The sequence below is a fragment of the Rattus norvegicus genome, chromosome 18 (genome assembly GCF_036323735.1).
Source record: "Rattus norvegicus strain BN/NHsdMcwi chromosome 18, GRCr8, whole genome shotgun sequence".
Lineage (NCBI taxonomy): Eukaryota > Metazoa > Chordata > Mammalia > Rodentia > Muridae > Rattus > Rattus norvegicus.
The window spans coordinates 5,296,864-5,315,943 of record NC_086036.1 but is presented as its reverse complement, the minus strand read 5'-3'; the positions used below and the strand labels follow the sequence as shown (position 1 = coordinate 5,315,943).

Genomic DNA, 19,080 nt, shown 5'->3' with positions numbered 1-19,080 from the left:
TCGTGATGGAGGCCACATGTTGGCGTAGCATCACTTGGGGTAGTGGGAGAGAGAGAGGTGCCTGAGGTAAAATGTGCTTTGCAGTGGCCCTTCAGGGGGAACGATGGGGGCTATTTTAAAATCCTGCCCTGTGAGAGGGTTTATAGGCAACAATGTGGTTGGAAGAACCAATGTCCCTTAGGCAGCAGGGCTGGGGGCAGGGCGACACTTCCAGGCATAGGTCTTGTGTTTATAACCCCTTAGGCTGAAGTCAGGGGTTTGAATGACTAGCAGAGTAATACAATTATTTTTTATGATTGGATCTCAAAGGACTTTATAAAAACTCCATCACTGAGGCCATGTGCAATTACTGAAGTGTAGCCACCTGTGGGAAAGAAAATGTTTGACAAGGCAAGCTTTCTAGATGCTTCCCCACACCCACTGGCATCAGGAACAGAGACCCCCTCACACAGATAAACACAGCGTTTGAATGGCCAAGAAAGAATTCCTGGAGTCAGTGGAGGTTGTGGGGGAAATGCCTCATCACAAAGAAAGAGACTGAGAATCTAGTACTCCCTACACGGAGGCCTCATAGGCTATAATCGAACCCGCCTCCCAGAGGGTCCCACTTAAGTGTTGACCTAAAAACAAATCCGCCAGTTGGCTGGAGCAGGCATCCTAAAGTTGCACCAGAAGTGAATAAGCTTGACTGACTGCAGTCCCTAAAGGGTTCTATCTGTAAACCCAGAAGTGCAGGCAAAACATTTTTATTAGTCTTAAAATGACCCTCACTCTAATAACCAGCCACAGGGATGGAAGCACGGGCCGGCCGGAGCTCCTCCCTCGCGTTGAAGAGCAGGAACACTGTGCTTTCCTGTTTGCTTGGTATCTTTGCTATCAGAGTTTTGTAAAATACTCGTACTACTGAATGATAAGGAAGGTGACTTATCCTTTCTCTCTGCATATTACTTAAAGTACTCAGTCTCCTTACTTAAAAACAAGCAGGTCTGTAAGCCCGATGCCCAGCATCTAAATAACCACATTAAAATTCAAACCTCGACACCCACATTTCCCTGAATGCTGTCAGTTTTTTCAGAAACTGAAACCCTGGCTAAAGAAGGAAGAATGTTCAGCATGTGCATCCTGCCCCCAGCAAGCACTTACTGGCGTGGGGTCACTTTGTCGAAGTGGGACAGTTATTTCCTTTTATGAATCGCCCTCTGGGTTGGCAGCCTTTCCCTTCTTGGCTTTGGTCTGTGAGAGCTCTCTGGACCATTACCAATGTGTTGAGTCTGTAAATGCAGACGGAACATTTGAAGTCAGGAAACGCCAGTGTGGTGGGTTATAACGTGTCAGTCTTGGAGAATGTGGGCATGTGGATGTTTTTTAGATCTGGAGTCGACTGGTCTCTTCCCACACAGTACCAAGAAGGGGCCCTTTCCCTTCATTATTAAATAATACCGAGCCCTCGCATGGAGATGGTGCCGGGCTGTATAGAGAGCATCTGTGGACCCCAGTCAGTATATTGAGCTGGGTCGTATGGTAGGTGTTGAGATAATCACTTTTCAGACATCAAAACAACCCCGATTACCAACTTACTTAAATACTACATTCCTTAACACAAACAAACGCGAAAATCACCTGCTGTCTGAGATGGGGCACTTGCTTTTCCCATGACCCAGTGGGATTGCGTATACATTGAAACAAAAGTCGACTTTGGTTTATCCGTAGGGCACTACGTCAGTTTCAGATCCAGAGGAAGGCTTTGAACAACCACCTGCCAGATGCAAAAGGCCATGCAGTGGGCTTCCGAGGAGCGTGCGACCACTGTAGCAGTAGCTACAAACTTTCTAAGAAAGATTTGGCCAACGCTGGTCTTGTAGATTCTTGGCTGTAGAATTTCAAATATTCAATGAAATATCACATATCTCGTATTTAACCCAGTGTAGTGCAGGCATTAATAATAACATTCTACCCATATTAAAAATATGGCTTTAGGTGATACGTTTGTTAGGTACCTTGATACAACCCATTTGTAATTTACATTGATTAGACAGGATCTTAAGATAGAAACTCTGAACTGGGGGTATGGCTCAGTGGGTAGGGTGCTTGCCTAGCATGTATGAAGTCATGGATTCCATCCCCAGTGCCACATAAAACTGGCCTGGTGGTTCCTGCCTCTTAGCCTAGCACTGTGGAGATGGAGGCAGGGAGAGCAGATATACAAGGTTATCCTTTATAGCCTTGGCTATATAAGACTTTATCTAAAGACAAAAAAATTGAAAATACAGTTTATATCTGATTGCGGAGGACTTTTCTATGGTTAGAAGTTAATATCCCCCAAATTAAGCCCATGATGATTCTAATTTCTTCTAATGTAGTTCTTGTTTTTCATCCCCTCACTCCATGCCTGACATCCCTTTCCTTCTCTGATGCCTCTCTCTCTTTTCATTTCTACAGAGAACAAAGGACTTAGGGTTTGGGGGAGGTCCTTCTCATCTTATCCACATCCATCCATCCATCCATCCATCCATCCATCCATCCATCCATCCATCGTGTGTGTGTGTGTGTGTGTGTGTGTGTGGTTCTGATGATAGTTGACCTCTCTTTAGTGAACCAAGTGACAGCATATATAATCTATACATTGCTATACATGGAACTTTTCAGTACATACAGTATCTGTATCATACTCCTTGTTTGTCCTGCCATTTGGTGATCATTCTTAGGATACAGAGAGGGATATTTATGATTTGCATGCATGCAGCTTTGCCGTACTGATAACATCGCTTTAGATTGCTAACCCAATTGTAATTATAATTTTGTCCATATCTATGTTTGTTTTTCTGTATAATTTGGAAATCCAGAAACAGGATAACATGTTTTTGCTTGCATTTGTGTTTGAAAGGGTGCTTGGCTGGGTGGTAGGGCTTGCTTTGCACTCACTACACTACAGATAATGGAGTAACTGTTCATTTTGACCAGTTTATAAGCAAAGGTCAATTTCTTGCCTATGGTAATTAGCTTGGTTGGTTCTAGGCTTTTGTATGGTCTGGTAATTTCCCATGAAAGAATATATTTAGCAGAAAAGAGTTCATTCTTAGAAGTCTTTGCATTGAAGACTGTTTATTTTAAAAGTGATTTATCTTTCTCTTTTAATGAAAAACCTCTAAAAGGCAGTTTAAAAACACAAAGTGAAGTTTAAGCATGGTTTGTTTGAAGGGGGCAGTGTGTGACCAACCCTATACGGTGGGGAGAAAGCCTCAGCTAATAGCACCAATGGACACTTTTGATCCTGTGATTACATTCGGAGACCAAGCCCTCTGTTGCAGCTTCCAGGGAAATACTCTTCGTGGTTTTGGTAGCAAGAGGATGAGATGCTGCTTTACAGGAACCCATCTTTAAAGCTCATACTTACATTCTCGCTTTCCTTTCAGACCCCAACTGTAAACTTGAAGACAAGATTGAAGATGGGGAGGCAGTAGACTGCAAGAAGAGGCCAGACGACGGGGAGGAGTTGGAGGAGGATGCTGTGCACAGCTGTGACAGCTGCCTCCAGGTGTTCGAGTCACTGAGCGATATCACAGAGCACAAGATCCATCAGTGCCAGCTGACAGGTAAACAGTGCCAATCCTGTCCCTGCTCCCCACACTGTTCTACTGCTGATTTTCTCCTTCCAGTTTGTTTCTTTGTGTGGTTTCTGCCTCTAATTATTTTGCTCTGTACAGTTGAAACTCTAGGAAAGTGGAGCAGGGATGTGGAGACGTGGTGAGGCCATCTATGAAGACATTGTGTTGTATTCTTAGCCAGCCTGGAATGCAGACTGCTTTCAGGGTGGTTGACTGGACAGGCCTGACAAGATATACTTTTCTAAAAATTCCAGAATGGTTGTCTGGGGGCAGCCTCAGTGTTAAAGTTCTTTAGAGTATGAATATATATATATATATACACATATATATATCATATATATACATATATATTTATATTTATACATAAATACATGCATATAATTTTGCTTACTTTTTTCTGAAATGTTAGGAATACAATGGAATATTAGATGTCTAAAATAAGACAAGAAATCTTTTAAATATTTTCTAAGTTTGTTAACATCTATTAACTTATTTTAACTTAAATATTACCTCTTCAGAAAAACCTTCTCTGATCCTGCTGTAAGCCAGGGGCCCTTTTGTATTCTTTTAAATGACTACATTAGACTCCAGTGTTTCTTTTGTAGTTACTGTTCTGGGGTATTGTTCTAGTTACTTTCCTGTTACTGAAATAAAACACTATGACCAAAAGCAACTTAGGGAGAAATGTTTTTATTTCACTGCGTAGTTTATAATCTATCAACCAGGGAAGTCAGAGCAGGAACTCAAGGCAGGAACTGGAGGCAGGAGCTGATTGCTGAGGCCATGGAGGGTTGCAGCTTACTAGCTTGCTCTCCATCGCTTGCTCAGCCTGCATTCCTACTGCACCCAAGACCACCTGCTCAGGAGCCGTACCACCCACAGTGAGCTGGGCAATCTCATCAATCATGAGTCAAGGAAATGCCTAACACAGTTGCTCCTGTGGAATCATTGTCTCAATGAAGATGCTGCTACTTTGTGTCAAACTGACATAAAACCTAGTCAGCACAAGTATCATGTGGAGGACTTCACACAGATGCTTCAACTGAACTATGTCCCTATCCCTTACTACTTGATACCTGAACACTGCAGCTCTCACCAAGAGGGTGCGTTATCTGCCTCCATCATTAGACTTTGGGCTTATGAGGGGCTGGGGCTGTGTGTATTGGCTGAGCCCAGCACAGTGTTGGGATGTTACTTAGCTACTCACTAAGGCTGCCATGACACTCTGCTATGCTGTTCACTGAAAGAGGAAAATGGAACACCCCACTGAAACACAGCGTGTGCAGTGTGATGACTGAATAAACTGAAACTTGGAGAATATATTCCTCCTCACAATATAGTTATCTTTGATATCCGTGGATTGGGTGTCTCTCAGTTCTACACCTGTCCATCAAAAGTACTTGACAAATATTTTTGTCCCAGGCTCAGACTCTATCCTTTCGTTTTCTTGTCCTTATTTCCTATGTAATATATGTAACTGCTCACTTAGCATTTGTATCGTAAAGCTGGTAATAAGGACAACTTAGAGTGTACAGGATGATGTGTATAAGGGCGTGGTTGTTCTACGCCGTTGTGTACATGGGACATCTGTGAATTGTGGTGTCCTCTAGGGAACCGAAGCTGATTCCCTCATGGTCACCAAGGGTCAGCAGATAGAAGGCAGGGATGTGTGTTGGTTGGCTTGGCTACACGACCATGGACCACATAGTGTCTTCCTCACTATTGTCTACATGTCGTATTTCACTCACTGAAGCTGCCACATCTCCTGTATGGCTGTGGGCGGTTCTCTTCCTATCACAGTCTTTCTTTCAGTAAGGATGGTTTCCTAGACAAGTTGCTCTCCAACTGTTTTTCTAGAATGTTTTATTTGCGTAAGATTTTAATGGGTGTTTCATTTTAACAAGGTTTCCTGAGCAGATTATTATGGCAGCGTTGGATGGAATCCAGGAAAACAGAGTTCGTTATTAAAGTGCACCTTGGCTCGTCTCTTCAAGGCGTGGGGGGTGCTATGAGCAACTTTATTAAGCGGTACAGTTTTTCTGGCAGGAAAGGCCTCCTTTTTAGAATCGTTCCTCCCCCACCCTCTTCTTTGACATGGTCTAACTCAGTATCCTCTGCTGGCCTGGATCTCACAGAGATCTCCCTGCCTCTACCTCCTGGATGCTGGGATTAGAGGCATGTAGTTAGAATGATGTGTATTAACACACTGGCTAGAATGATGTGTATTGACTGCCTTTTCCTATTTTTACAACTTTGTGAAATTTTCGGTATTAGTTAATTGGTTCACGAGGTGCTTATATTCTGTATTATTTTATTTGTCTTCTCATTTCTTTTCTCTTTTGTCTCCATTGCTTACCATGATTTTCTTACTGTTTAAGTAGTCTCAAAATATTGCACCCCTAGAATGCAGCTTGTGTATTTCCTGGGGACCCATCCAGTTTTCTGACCAATGTGCAGTTACCAGATTCAAGAAAGTGAAAATTTGTTTAAAAATAATTTAATACTCATTTCATCATCATGATATCTGATCTATAGTCAGTATCTGAGTTAGAACAAATTGTTCCAGTAATGTCCTTTGCACTCTTTTCTGTTTTGCCTCATCCTGAATACAGGATCACATGTAACTTGTAATTGTCAAGTCTCTTGTGCCTGCTCTAATCAGGAATTCCTTCTCTACCTTTCCTTGTATTTTTTGACGAGGGGACTTTTGCAGAGTTTCTGACAGACTTTGTAGGATTTCCATCTGAGTGGGTTTGTCTGTTTCCTCATGGTCATAGTCAGGCTCTGTGCTTGTGACAAGGCCACCAGTCTGATGCCACCCCCTCCTTACGATTGCACCCTGGATGTAAATAGCATTAGTGCATTCCAGTGGTGTGACGTTTACACCAAGGACTTGATTTCCGTGGTGTCTAGCTCTCTTGTTCAGTGTAACTTATTGTGTCCCCTTCATTTACAGTGGCCAGACACTTCATGGGAAGATACTGTCATAGCTCAACTTCATAGAACTTCAGTCACTGTTGGTCTCCATTGACATAGCAGAGTCCTTGTTACTTGGCTCATTAGTAGTTCCCTTATTAATTAGTTTCTTTGTATCAGCCTTGATTTTTAGTTTACTTTACTCAGTGATTCATAGTTCATTGTGTGTGTGTGTGTATGTATGTATCTATCTATCTTCTGTCTGTCTGTCTGTCTGTCTATCATCTGACCATCCATCCATCCATCCATCCATCCATCCATCCATCTGTCCACCCATCCATCAATGCATTATCTATCTATTGTGTATTGGGAATCGAACACAAGGCCATCTGCTGGAAGGACTTTCACTACTGAGCAACGTCTCCAGCTCTCTGTCAGTTTTTTGATGTACTTACTGTCCTAGATTTAGCCCATGAGAATAAATTCCAACTATGTCCTTACATGTCTGTTTAATTTACCTCTGTCATTACTGGGGAACTTGCTTTATTTTTGGGACAAACAAAACCTCGGGGTCATGTTCTTTTCTTGTCTAGTTATGTCCTGTAATCAATGTTGTTTTGGTGATTATTACCATTTTTAGTTTTTGGTTGGATAGTGTGATATCAGGGTTAATTTTAGGAAGTAGGGCATTTAGAAGTCATGACACTGTGTGCTCCATGCCACATCTTATCTATAGAGCTTTCTACTGATTGAGCCAGTACATGTACAAATATGCTCATATGAGTTGTAATATACACATCATATGGCCCATAACCTACCCATACAGAAGTGAGCACACTCTATGTATTTCCCTTGGATTCTAACAAAAACCCTGTGTTTGTATATGTCCAATTCAACCTACGGTCTCAGGCACACCCTTCTTTTTCTATCTCTGTTGGTCACTGTCTTCTGGGATGATTAAAAACCTGTCTGCTGCGGTCCTCAGTGTACTGAGTCATTTGCTTGAGCCTAGAATACACATTAAGTAATCCCCCATCAGCTGACTCATATAACCCTGATAAGCACGTTAACCAATTACAGTTTAGCGTCTTCTGCAATTGGTAAGTCTATACTTTAATGCAGCGTTTGCATAAAATAACATTAAAATGTCGTGATTGGGCAGTGTGACTTTTTGGCAGAAGGTACTGTATCCTTTTCACACGCAGATTTTCTCTTCCATTAGAGTCTTCTCCGCCCTGTTCTCCTCATCAGTTTCCACCCGAAGTACCCAGATCTGGAGTTCTGTAACCACAGATTTCATTCATCTGTAAATGGGTCCGGACACTGTGATCACTACAACCTCTTTTCTCTGCATCTCTGTCTTTGGTGTGCTGTGTCACGAGAACTCCTCATGCTGTTTGAAAGTGTTTTGTTTTTCACCATCGAGGGTGATCTGCGTGCTCAGCACACAGTACCGTTATGAGGCCGAGCTGCACTATATGCCCCCTCGTCTTTTTCTGGACACTTGGATTACTTTCTTTTCCTCTTGGTTATCTGAATTAGGCTGGAGTGGACGCGTGTCTTTCTTTGGGTTAATTTGCTTGGGTGGATGGCAGGACTGGAGGGGCTGAACATTGAGGAGTCTGAGGAGGGAAGATACCTTTTTGTAGACACGTCCAAGCCGGTCCCCAAGATGTTTGTTTCCTCGTACTGCTGCCAGCAGTGGGTGACTTCTGGTGACCACCCGCCCATGCCAGGGTTCACACTCCAGTCTTCTGAAGTTTGTCTTTTCTCTTGGTATGAATTGATCTTCCTTGTGGATATGTTTCAGTTGTCAGTTTATATACACTAAGGTGACTTTGTTTAATAGCTCTTTTCCCTAGAACACAGATTTTTGTGAAAATCCAGGGTCTCACGATGACTGGCCTAGAGTAACTTACTGTGTAGACCAGGCTAGCCTCAAACTCTCTGCCTCCTGAGTGTGGAGACCAAAGGCTTCACCAGCTCCATCCAAGAATCCTATTACATGCAGACAATTAGGGAGCATGTTCTGTATAGATGAAGCTGTTCACTCACGCAGAATCGCGCTTACATGAGCACAAAACCGTGGACGTGCACTGACCAGTGTGAAGGGAGCCAGTGAGAAATCCCCTCTAAGGTGAGAAGGGACTGTCTGTCCTGATGTCCTGCTTCAGGTTTCACTCATTCATTCATTCATTCATTCATTCATTCGTTTCTCCATTCCTGTGGTATTTAGGATCGTATCAGGGTTCCGTGCTGTACTTTTGGCTAGTTTGTGAGTTCTTCAGTCTTCCACCCTTCTCCACCCTTTCAACTCCCCCAAACTAGATAGGGGAGAAAAAGGACAGAAAGGAAAGGGGCAACATTATCATTAGACTACTTCCTGCTGACTCAGGGTGTCACCTTCCTTGGTAAGTTTGATCTTTGCTGTCAGGATATCTAGTTTCTTCTTCTCACCCATTTGTGCATGGCTACTTGACAAACTGCAAAGAACCGTGTCCAGCCACCATTGGGCGAACCAGCTGCTCCTAATGGGGGCTCTCGCATTTACGTATCCTCTGAAAACTCCCTAATTCCAACTGTCACATGCTTGCAAAAACTATCTACGGCTGGCAAAATCACGTCCCTGCTGCAGCACAAGGCAAATCACAGTCAGCTGCTGTCGACTGTATGGAGTGGCCCCGGATGACCACAGCTGGGATTAAAACTAAAACGCATTCCTATATTCTCTCTGTGTTGTTTTCTTTTAAAGAAACCAAAATCCTCACAACACTACACATGCTCGGCAAGCATCCCACCACTGAGCTATACCTCCCAATCCTACAGTTACTTTAAAGGTTCGTGTTGAAAGTCAGTACTGAATCCCCTTACTGAGCGTGCTCCTGCCACGGAGTGCCTGGTTGACACTTAACTGCATTTCGGCTTCATGAATCAGAAGAGAAAGGGGTCACTGCTGTCTGATTTTAATGGAATCTGCTGAACATGGTAGGGTAGAGGACAGCTCATATTTATGGGTTAAATACTTATTTTTTTTTCCTTTAAAAGTAATAAAATTTTGGTCTCTCTGGATCTAAGGCTTTGAGAAAGCTGGGGTCTGGCCTGTGCATTTTAATTAAAGGTCAAAGAACACAAGTGACTTACTGAATGAATGACTCATGTCAGAAAAGGACAAACCTAATGGGTTTTGTTTCTGGGTACCAAAAAAAGAAGTAACTAGAACTGAAGAAGAAAAGAGTGATGGTGATGGAAATCTGATATTGGTGCTGGTGGTGGTGATGATGATGGTGATGGTGGTGGTGGTGGTGGTAGTGGTGGTGGTAATGATGCTGAGTGTGTAAATGCCAGTGTTTCTCAACTTGTGGGTTGAGACCTCTTTGAGAGACCCAAAGGGGTTGCCTAAGACCATCGGAAAGCATACGTATTTTCATTGTGAATTTAATAGCAGCAGAATTACAGTTATGATGTAACCAGGAAATAATTTTGTGGTTGGGGGATCACCACAGGATAAGGTATTTAAAGGGTCACAGCACCAGGAAGGTCAAGAACCACTGGCGTATGCGTTTGTATTGGTGGATGGGGGTATGTTTAGGGGTGAAGCCAGGGTGGGAGGCCAGAGAGGGAAGAGCAGAAATCACAATAACCACATTAGGTGAAGGTGTGCGGCTTGAAATTTGCCTTGGTGGGAGGATGCGGTCCAGTCTGCGTAGGATTGCACGTGAACAATTTTAATTAAAAGGGCGATGTGGTGGAAGTTAGGGGACAGCGCCCGTGATTATCTTCCAGCTACGGTAGTGCACTCTCTAGGAACCACCTGTTTTTAAAACCTCCAGACAGACAAAGCTGAGAGAGCAAACCAGGCATTAGTGTTTCTTCCTCTCTTCTCTCCGCCCACGCTTGTCTTTTGCTACTCTGTTTCATTGGTTTGGAGTTTTGCTTTATCCACCCTGCTTGTGTCTTTGTTACCTGTTCTCTGCGTTTTTTCCATTCGCAGACTTTTAGTTTCCTTGCCCACACCCCACCATTCCTTCTTCTGCGCCTCTCAGAGACTCTCACGGAATTCCCAGTTATTCTTGGATCCATGAGGACTCATTCTGTTAATCTTGTTGCCCTTGCTTAGCTGCTTGGCTCTGCCCAGGTAGACTGCAACCTGGAGGTATTTCCGTGAATAATTTGTGTGAAGAAAGTGTGAATCTGAGTGGTGTGGTCCAGGACGTAAATATAGAGTAGAATTAGGCAAGAAAGTAGCCGCGTCTCGTCTCGTGGATTTACAAAGCAGAAAACAGGTGTCTGATGGTCTCAGGCATCTGGGGGTCACACAGGCTTCTGGGGCTCACACAGGCTTCTGCGGGTTGCTGGGTTGTTCTGCTGTGGGACAACCAGAGAAATTCTACCTTGGCTCTTTCTTTCTCTTTACTGTAGGATTTCTTGGTAACTTCACAGCTATTCCTTTGGTGATTTTTGTCCCCAGATATGATGCAGATTCTTTGACCAGTCTGCCTCTGTGGACACTGCTCACCCGAAATCAAAAGACTAAGTCCTGGAGGAGCTAGCCTGAGCCAAGCCGGTCCAGGTGATGATCAGGACATGAAATAGCAGAGCGGCCTCAGCTGTGGTGCAGGGAAGGAGGCGGGGATGGAGGAAGGCACTCATTGCTTCCGGGAATCTGGATCTTAGGAGTGTTTTGGAATTTGAACACTTTTTGAGAAGCAGGTCGATCTAGAGTTTGACCAAACAGCCCCACACCTAGCCAGGGACACTGACACCTGTGCAGATGAGGTTTCTCTTCTTTGTTCCAGGGTACTGTCATTTTTTTCTCTTCCAGTCTGTAATCCAGCATGCATAAGTAAATTACATACCATTCTTGCTTGAAGGAAGGTGGACAAAGGTGAAGACAAATTCAAATCCCACTCTTCAGTTGGAGCCTCAGCTGGAGCCATAGGCGCGGCCACCTGCCTGGCCCAGCCCTGCTGTGTATTCCCAGAGACTGGGGAGGGAGGGGACTCAGCCCTCCAGTGCTGTTGGGACTCTGATGCAGAAGACAGATTATCAAAATATATATTTACAGAAGGGAAAGCACAGAGAACCTTTCATTGTACTAATCCACAAACCCTATCATTTCTTGCCAGCTCCCTCAGGGGGTGGGGAGGGCTGCGAGCCAGAGGAGTCTCATCACACGACTCTACAAAGCTTTAATAGCAGGGTGCTGTGGCGAGGGCTGAGATTACAGGACTTTATTATGCTTACAAAACGGAGTAGGAACCAGCATTGTAAATCATCAAGACTAAGCTACACTTAACGGGATAAATGTGTAAAGTGCATTTGGTAATATGGTTCGCTCCTCACTCCGAGTCCTCTCTCTCTTGTCTTCTGCTAATTTGCACACTCGAGCTGTCTGCCGAGCGCTCTTTCACCTCATTAATGTGGATTGCTTGGGCGCATATGCAGAAAATGCCAAGTCGATGGGGTCGGTTCTTCACTGGCGGCCGCCATACTGTCGGTAGTCCACTTAGTAGAAACACACAGGACAGGAAGGTGATGTGTTTGTGAGAACACACATTCGCAAATCAGATTCATAGAGCTCTAGCCACATAGGAAACTCCTTTTCATCCCTTTTTTCCTTTCTGTTATGTTAAGTTTTTGATAGATGAATATGTGATTACTGTATTTTCAGCATTTCCACCCTCCTCCTTCCTGTCCCAGCTCTTCCCATGCTCTCTTTCCAATTCATTACCTCTTCCTTTATTATTACCAACATCATCACCATCATCACCATCACCACCACCACCATCACCATCATCATTATCACCATCATCACCATCACTACCACCACGATCATCATCATTATCGTGTGTGTGTGTGTGTGAGAGAGAGAGAGAGAGAGAGAGAGAGAGGGAGAGAGAGAGAGAGAGAGAGAGAGAGAGAGAGAGAGAGAGAATACAATCTATTGAGTCCTTTTGTTGTTGCTTATAGGTATATATATTTAAGGATGACCTCTAGGGATTGTGTAACATACCAAGGGTTTATCCTTTGTGAAGACTAATTCTCCCTCTCTCAGGAGTCACTGCCTGCCTGCCTTGCTCCCTCCCTCCCTCGCTTCCTCCCTCCTCCTGACTACCTCCCTCTCTCCCTTCCTCCCTCCTCTCCTTGTTCTGTTTCTGAGCTTGGGATATACTGATCTCGGGTGAGTGCTGTACTGCTGAGCTGTGTCCCCAGTCCACGCTGTTGCTGGCATTGTTAGGATCTCTCTAAATTGTTCACTCTTATAACCAAGGCTGACTTCTAACTTGAGATCTTCCTGCCTCCGCCTCTCGGTAGCAGGTGTGAGCTGCATGCCCATCAAATAGTTTTGCTGCAGGACAGTGAGGGGAGATGTGACTGGTAGAAGCATATTAAAACTGCATTTAGAACCCATTTTCCCATTTTCTCAGAAAATTGTAAGTTGAAGTAAACTATGCAGAATCTTTAAAAGTTTATTTCATTGTAATTGAATATGAGGCATTGTAGGTTTTATTTGCATATTTCCATAATAAACTCTATATTCATTCATTATGTTTTTATTAATCATTTATATAATGATGATTATATCTATACTCATCATTAGAACAACTCTAGAGTCTCTACTGCTGTCCGGAGAAAGGGCTTCAGCCAGCCGTGCTCTCTTCCTCCATCTGGGCGGTGACTAAGTCAGCTATGAATTTAGGAAAGAGTAGTTCACAATCGGTTAGCAAGTGAACTCCTTTCTCTGGTTTTGGAGAGTCAGTTCCCTTTTTACCTGCTGTAAACACTTGTTATAGCAGCACTGGTGTTGTTTGCTATGGCAGATTAAAAATAAGTATGACATTGATTGTAAGTGTGTGTGTGTGTGTGTATGTGTATGTGAGTGTGTGTGTATGTGTATGTGAGTGTGTGTGTACATGTATGTATGTGTGTACGTGTATGTGTGTGTACATGTATGTGTGTGTATGTGTGTATATGTGTGTGTATGTGTGTGTATGGATATGTGAGTGTGTGTGTGAGTGTGTGTATGTGTGTGTACATGTATGTGTGTGTATGTGTGTATATGTGAGTATGTGTATGTGTACATATGTGTGTATGTGTGTATGTGTGTGTATGTGTATGTGAGTGTGTGAGTGTGTGTGTACATGTATGTGTGTATGAGTGTGCGTGTATGTGTATGTGAGTGTGTGTATGTGTCTATGTGTGTGTGCATGTATGTGTATGTGAGTGTGTGTATGTGTATGTGAGTGTGTGTATATGTGTGTGTATGTGTATGTGAGTGTGTATGTGTATGTGAGTGTGTGTATGTGTATGTGAGTGTGTGTATGTGTGTGTATGTGTATGTGAGTGTGTATGTGTGTGTATGAGTGTGTGTATGAGTGTGTGTGTATGAGTGTGTGTGTATGTGTGTGTATGTGAGTGTGTGTATGTGTGTGTGTTTGTGAGTGTGTGTATGTGTATGTGTGTATATGAGTGTGTGTGTATATATGAGTATGTGTGTGTGTAGGTGAGTGTGTGTGTGTGTATGAGTATGTGTGTGTGTATGTTGGGAGTGTGTCTCTTAACACAGCACACATATGGCTATTATAGGGCAGTTTGGAGAGGTTGATTCTCTCCTCTCACCGTGTGTGTCTCTGGGTTTGAATTCAGATTCCCTGATAAGAGTCTTTATCTGCTCAACCATCCTACTGGCCCTTTTTGTTTATGTATTTGGTTCCTTATCTGCTGCTCTCGTGTTAACGTGCTCGTGAAACTGCTACTGAGATTCCTTTTGTCATTAAGACTCTTAGAATGGTTTCTATAGCGTAACGGGTTTATAAGGAGCCAGACCAGTGAGTTATGTTTTCTTACTGTAGCTGATGATGCATTACGTGTGTTAGCGTTATTAAAATCAAATAGCTCACGTGCTGAAAGGGCAGCTTACAAGAGCATCGTGTTGTGTGTTTCCGTGTCATCTCTTGCTGGGTGTTCATACTCCCAGCCTGCTCTTCCTAAGCTGTGGATCACAGGACAGCTGAGTGCAAGCAGGACGCTCCGGAAGCTTGGGCTCACTGAATGGAAAATGAATGGTACATTCACGTAGCTCTCTCAAGAAAACCGAGGTGGACCCTCTGCCATTAGATAGAACTATATGTATATTATTACATTCTCTGATTAACTCGAGTATTAAAATGGTACTTAAAGAGTCTTACAGTTTCAGAAAAAAACCGCGTAAATCTGTGTGTTCAAAAGTCTTACCTTTGAACGTCTGTTAAAACACAGTAGTTTTACAAAACGACTTTCCCTTCATTGCATAATCAAGAGTCAACACTATGATCTAGTTGCCGTGTAACTGAGAATGGCTATCTAGTGATCCAGCTGTCTGGTTTCAGCATTCATTTGCCCCAAACTTGTAAATAAAGTGTCAGGAACGCAAACCATGGGAGAGTATCTTTAAGAACTTCTAGCCTGTCCTTGATGTCCATTGCTGGTGATTAAAGCTGTCTGTGTGTCCCTGTGGATACATATAAAAATTGTAAACCAAGAGCTGTATTTTAGACATGAAAGCCATGGGGTCTTTTGTGAGGAAGATGAATTCAAAGAGACCCACAATTTCCAAGTCTTCTGCAGTCATGCTGGCCACTGTGTCCACAGGGCTGGGCCATGTGCACAGCACAGCTCTCTTCCCATGTCGCCTCTTCTGGGTGTGAAATCTATACTATACAGCGAGATGGAGAAAATTTCACATTTTTGCCCGAGCACACTTGCTTCTGTTTTAAAGGGCATTCCCCTTACGATGCTGGTAATGGGCATCTCTTTCTCTTTTAGACTATGGGTCACTAAAGAATTTATGAAAAGTAGATAACTTTCCAATCCTACTCTTTGTGCTAAGCCCCTGTCTGGGGAGACTGTCCTCAGGGACTGGCCCAGGTGTCACAGAGGTCAGTGACCTCTTAATAGGTCTTGGAGGCAAAAGCAGGAATCCTTCTCCCCTGTGCCCCAGGGCTTGGTTTCTTTAAACTTCAAGGAGTTGGGCTGGGAGTCTCCTTCCCTCCTTCCACTGTACCTTCAGGGGAAATTGATCGATTAGAACTGGTTATTCCACCAGCTCTGAACCCTTCCCTCCCTCCTTGTTCCAACTGGAGCTTCTCAAAGTTTAAAGGGATCGTGCCTCCTGGGTGAGCGGTAGGATGAATGTAGGTAGATTACCGAGTAGAGCTCTTTGAACACACATTAGAACTGCTAAAAAAAAAATATTTGCAACGGTAGGGAGTATCTGAAAGCAAAAGGGACGAGGAAACATTTGTTTCAGTACAATTATAACATAATTATGTGGGATATTTTTGGGCGCATGATTAGCTGTTAGAATGTCACAGTAGCCTGTCAAGCCAGGAAAATAACAGGATCAGCACAAGGATTGGACAAACGGCAAACTGAAGGTGGTGACTGATGGCAGCCCTGAAGGACTGGGCGTGTCCATAATCTCTGTGGGCACTGCAGGGGTCCAGTCACTGATGGCTCGAATCCTCTTCTCTGTTTAACAACACTAAGTTACACACATGTATTGTTTTGCATGCGCAGGTACTTTGGGTCATAATGCATTAAACATATGGTAGAGCGCTTACCTAGGAAGCGCAAGGCCCTAGGTTCGGTCCCCAGCTCCGGAAAAAAAAGAACCAAAACAAACAAACAAACAAACAAACAAACAAAAAAACATGTCTACTTCAAGGTTTTTTTTAAATGTAATGTTTTGACTCTACCCTCTGCTCCTCAAACCATCTTTGTTCTGCTCTGTTGTTGACTGGAGAGAGCTGTGGTCAAGGATGACCAGGCCCATGAGCTCCCACTGCTTTGGCGTTGCAGGAATGCACAGTGGACAGAGAATGCACGTTGTGGGCATGTGCAAGTGAATTCTCCATTTGACTTGAGAGACACCCATTTTAAAGTCAGATTTTCTAAATGAAGTTTCCATTGATCTGGAGACATATCTATTTTCCTGACTGCTTCTCTAGGTGACGAAGGCAGGCTAGTTCATTGCCTGTGGCTTTCTTGGAATGGGGCCAGGGATAAAGCCCTCAGAGCTCTGGGCCCTACTATGTGGAGGACACTGGAGTGAAGGGTGGCTAGTCACATTTGGGTGGGGGTGTTGATTACAAAAGCAGAAAATCGAAGTAAGATCACCTCCCAGCCCCTGCCTTCCCATCATGCTCAAAAAAAAAAATAGCCATTTTATAGACAAAGTTATCCTTGTTCAAATGATTTGAAACAATAACACGTGCTTTTAGAAAAGGAATCTACCATGCATTCACACACCAAGCTGTATTTTTTGGTTGTATCAATAAAACATTTTCCACTTAATTTATGAATTATTTAAAGTATGTATTTTTATTACTCCAACTGCCTTTAAACTTAACTTTCTATAGTCTAATTTATGAAAATGGTCCCCATTGTAATTAACTGATCGGGCTGGCAGTCTCCTGAGCGTGCTTTTGTAATGTGTTTGAAATCTGTCAAAGCTATCATATACCTATTTCTTCTACTTAATTTTATTTTCTATGAAAAAGTATTTTCTTTTTACCAATGTTTTATAGTTATTATCAAAAAGCCATGTCTTCTGGCTATACAAATTGGTTTAATATTTCATATTTGATATTTTATATTATCATGTTTTCAAAGAGAAATCATTAAAGTTTTCCATACAAGTGAACATTTGAATTGTGGACATATATTTATTTAGTGCCCTTCCTGTTCAGACTCTTTTCTTCCTGTAGCTTTGCACTCTCCTTGACCTTTCCTGTTCTGATGTTTTTCTCACTTAGTTTTGTTTTTCTTCCATTTGCTAAGGTTTTTTTTTTTTTTTTTAAATCAGGGCACAAACCTTAGGCAGTGGTTCTCAACCTTCCTAATGCTGAGGCCCTTTAATACAGTTTCTCATGTTGTGGTGACCCCAACCATAAAATTATTTTTGCTGCTACTGTTATGAATCATAATGTAAATATCTGATATGCAGGATATTTGAGGTGTGACCCCTGTGAAGAGGTGTATCCCTCTGTACTAGAGAAAGTGCAATTCTGTGAGCTCGTTCTCTTCTCTCCATCACCTTCTGGACCCGTGGTTACCTAAGTGGTGCGTCTGTTGGCATCATGCTGATGTTTGTCCTGAAACCACTGGCATCTGCCCCATCACTGTGTCTCCTGACTTCCACCGGTCCCCTTTCCTTTTGTAAGCAAACTGCCTGCCTTTTATAGCTCTCCCTTGCCCATCAGAATAAAGAAAAAGCAAGGAATTGTTCTCTTTACCTTACCTCCCGTGAGCAATCACTCATGGGTAGAGCTCAAGTTGATTCCCAACAGCCAGAGTGAATATTTCCTTCTTAAGACCAAGGCCCATGAATACAAATGTTCACACATGAATTAGGTGTTACAGCTGGGCTTCATGTAATGCTGTCCAGTGCTCACTTCTGCTTGGAGACACCTGCAGTACCACCATGCCTGCCCAGAGTCCTCTGTGCATTCATGAGGCTTTCAGCACAGGACAAGATCCTGTTACTTTACTCTTAGTTTTGATTATGAGTTTGCCAGGATGGCTTTTGTAAAGGCCCAACCGCCAGAAGATGCACAAGGAGGTTAAAAAAAGGAGGTGATGCTTAGTGGGACGTTTTAGATCAGTGGGGGTGTGCTCTGGTGGGTGTGTGCTCTGGTGGGGGTGTGCTCTGGTGGGTGTGTGCTCTGGTGGGGGTGTGCTCTGGTGGGGGTGTGCTCTGGTGGGGGTGTGTTCTGGTGGGGCTGTGCTCTGGTGGGGGTGTGTTCTGGTGGGGGTGGTAGCATCAGATTGCTCTCTCTGCCATTGTTATCCAACACCTTGCTCAGAACTTTAGAAGTGCTTGGTCTACCCAGGCATGGTCTGGAACTCCTCTAGTTAGAGGAATGGAAAAACCATGACACATAATGACATAGCCTACATATACTATGACAGGGTAGGCTCTTAGAATACAAGACCCAGGACCTCTGGAAAGAATGAGATAGGGAAAGGACACCAGGAACAGTCTGGAGCTTCAGGGCTGGCTTCATGGAGCACATGGTGCCTTTGAAGATGAGCAAGATTTAGTAAGGTAAACTGAGTGTGTGTGTGTGTCTGTCTGTTCTGTCTCTGTCTCTGTCTCTCTGTCTCTCTGTGTGTCTCTGTGTGTCTCTGTCTGTCTGTCTCTCTCTCTCTGTGTGTGTGTGTGTCTGTCTGTGTCTTTCTCACTGTGCGCCTGTCTATCTCTGTCTCTCTCTGTGTGTGTCTGTCTCTGTCTCTCTGTCTCTGTCTCTGTGTGTGTCTCTGTGTGTGTGTGTCTGTCTCTTTCTCACTGTCTCTGTGTGTCTCTCTCTGTCTCTCTGTCTCTCTCTGTGTGTCTGTCTGTCTGTCTGTGTCTTTCTCACTGTGCACCTGTCTATCTCTGTCTCCCTCTGTGTGTCTGTCTCTGTGTGTGTGTGTGTCTGTCTGTCTCTTTCTCACTGTGTGTCTATCTCTGTCTCTCTCTGTGTCTCTGTCTCTGTCTCTCTCTTTCTCTGTGTCTGTCTCTCACTGTGTGTCTATC

At 43.5% G+C, this 19,080-nt stretch overlaps 1 protein-coding gene across 8 annotated transcripts in view; it reads left to right on the top strand.

The window, feature by feature from the left end:
- Positions 1-19,080, top strand: part of Zfp521 (zinc finger protein 521) — a 292,892-nt gene that overhangs the window by 27,245 nt on the left and 246,567 nt on the right. For all 8 annotated transcript variants that reach the window (XM_063277450.1, XM_063277448.1, XM_063277447.1 and 5 more), the window contains one exon: positions 3,414-3,593. Coding sequence is in view for 5 of the 8 variants with exons in the window: in XM_063277448.1 (XP_063133518.1) it covers positions 3,414-3,593 (180 nt within the window). In the remaining 3 variants the exon portion in view is untranslated. The remainder of the gene's footprint in view (positions 1-3,413; positions 3,594-19,080) is intronic.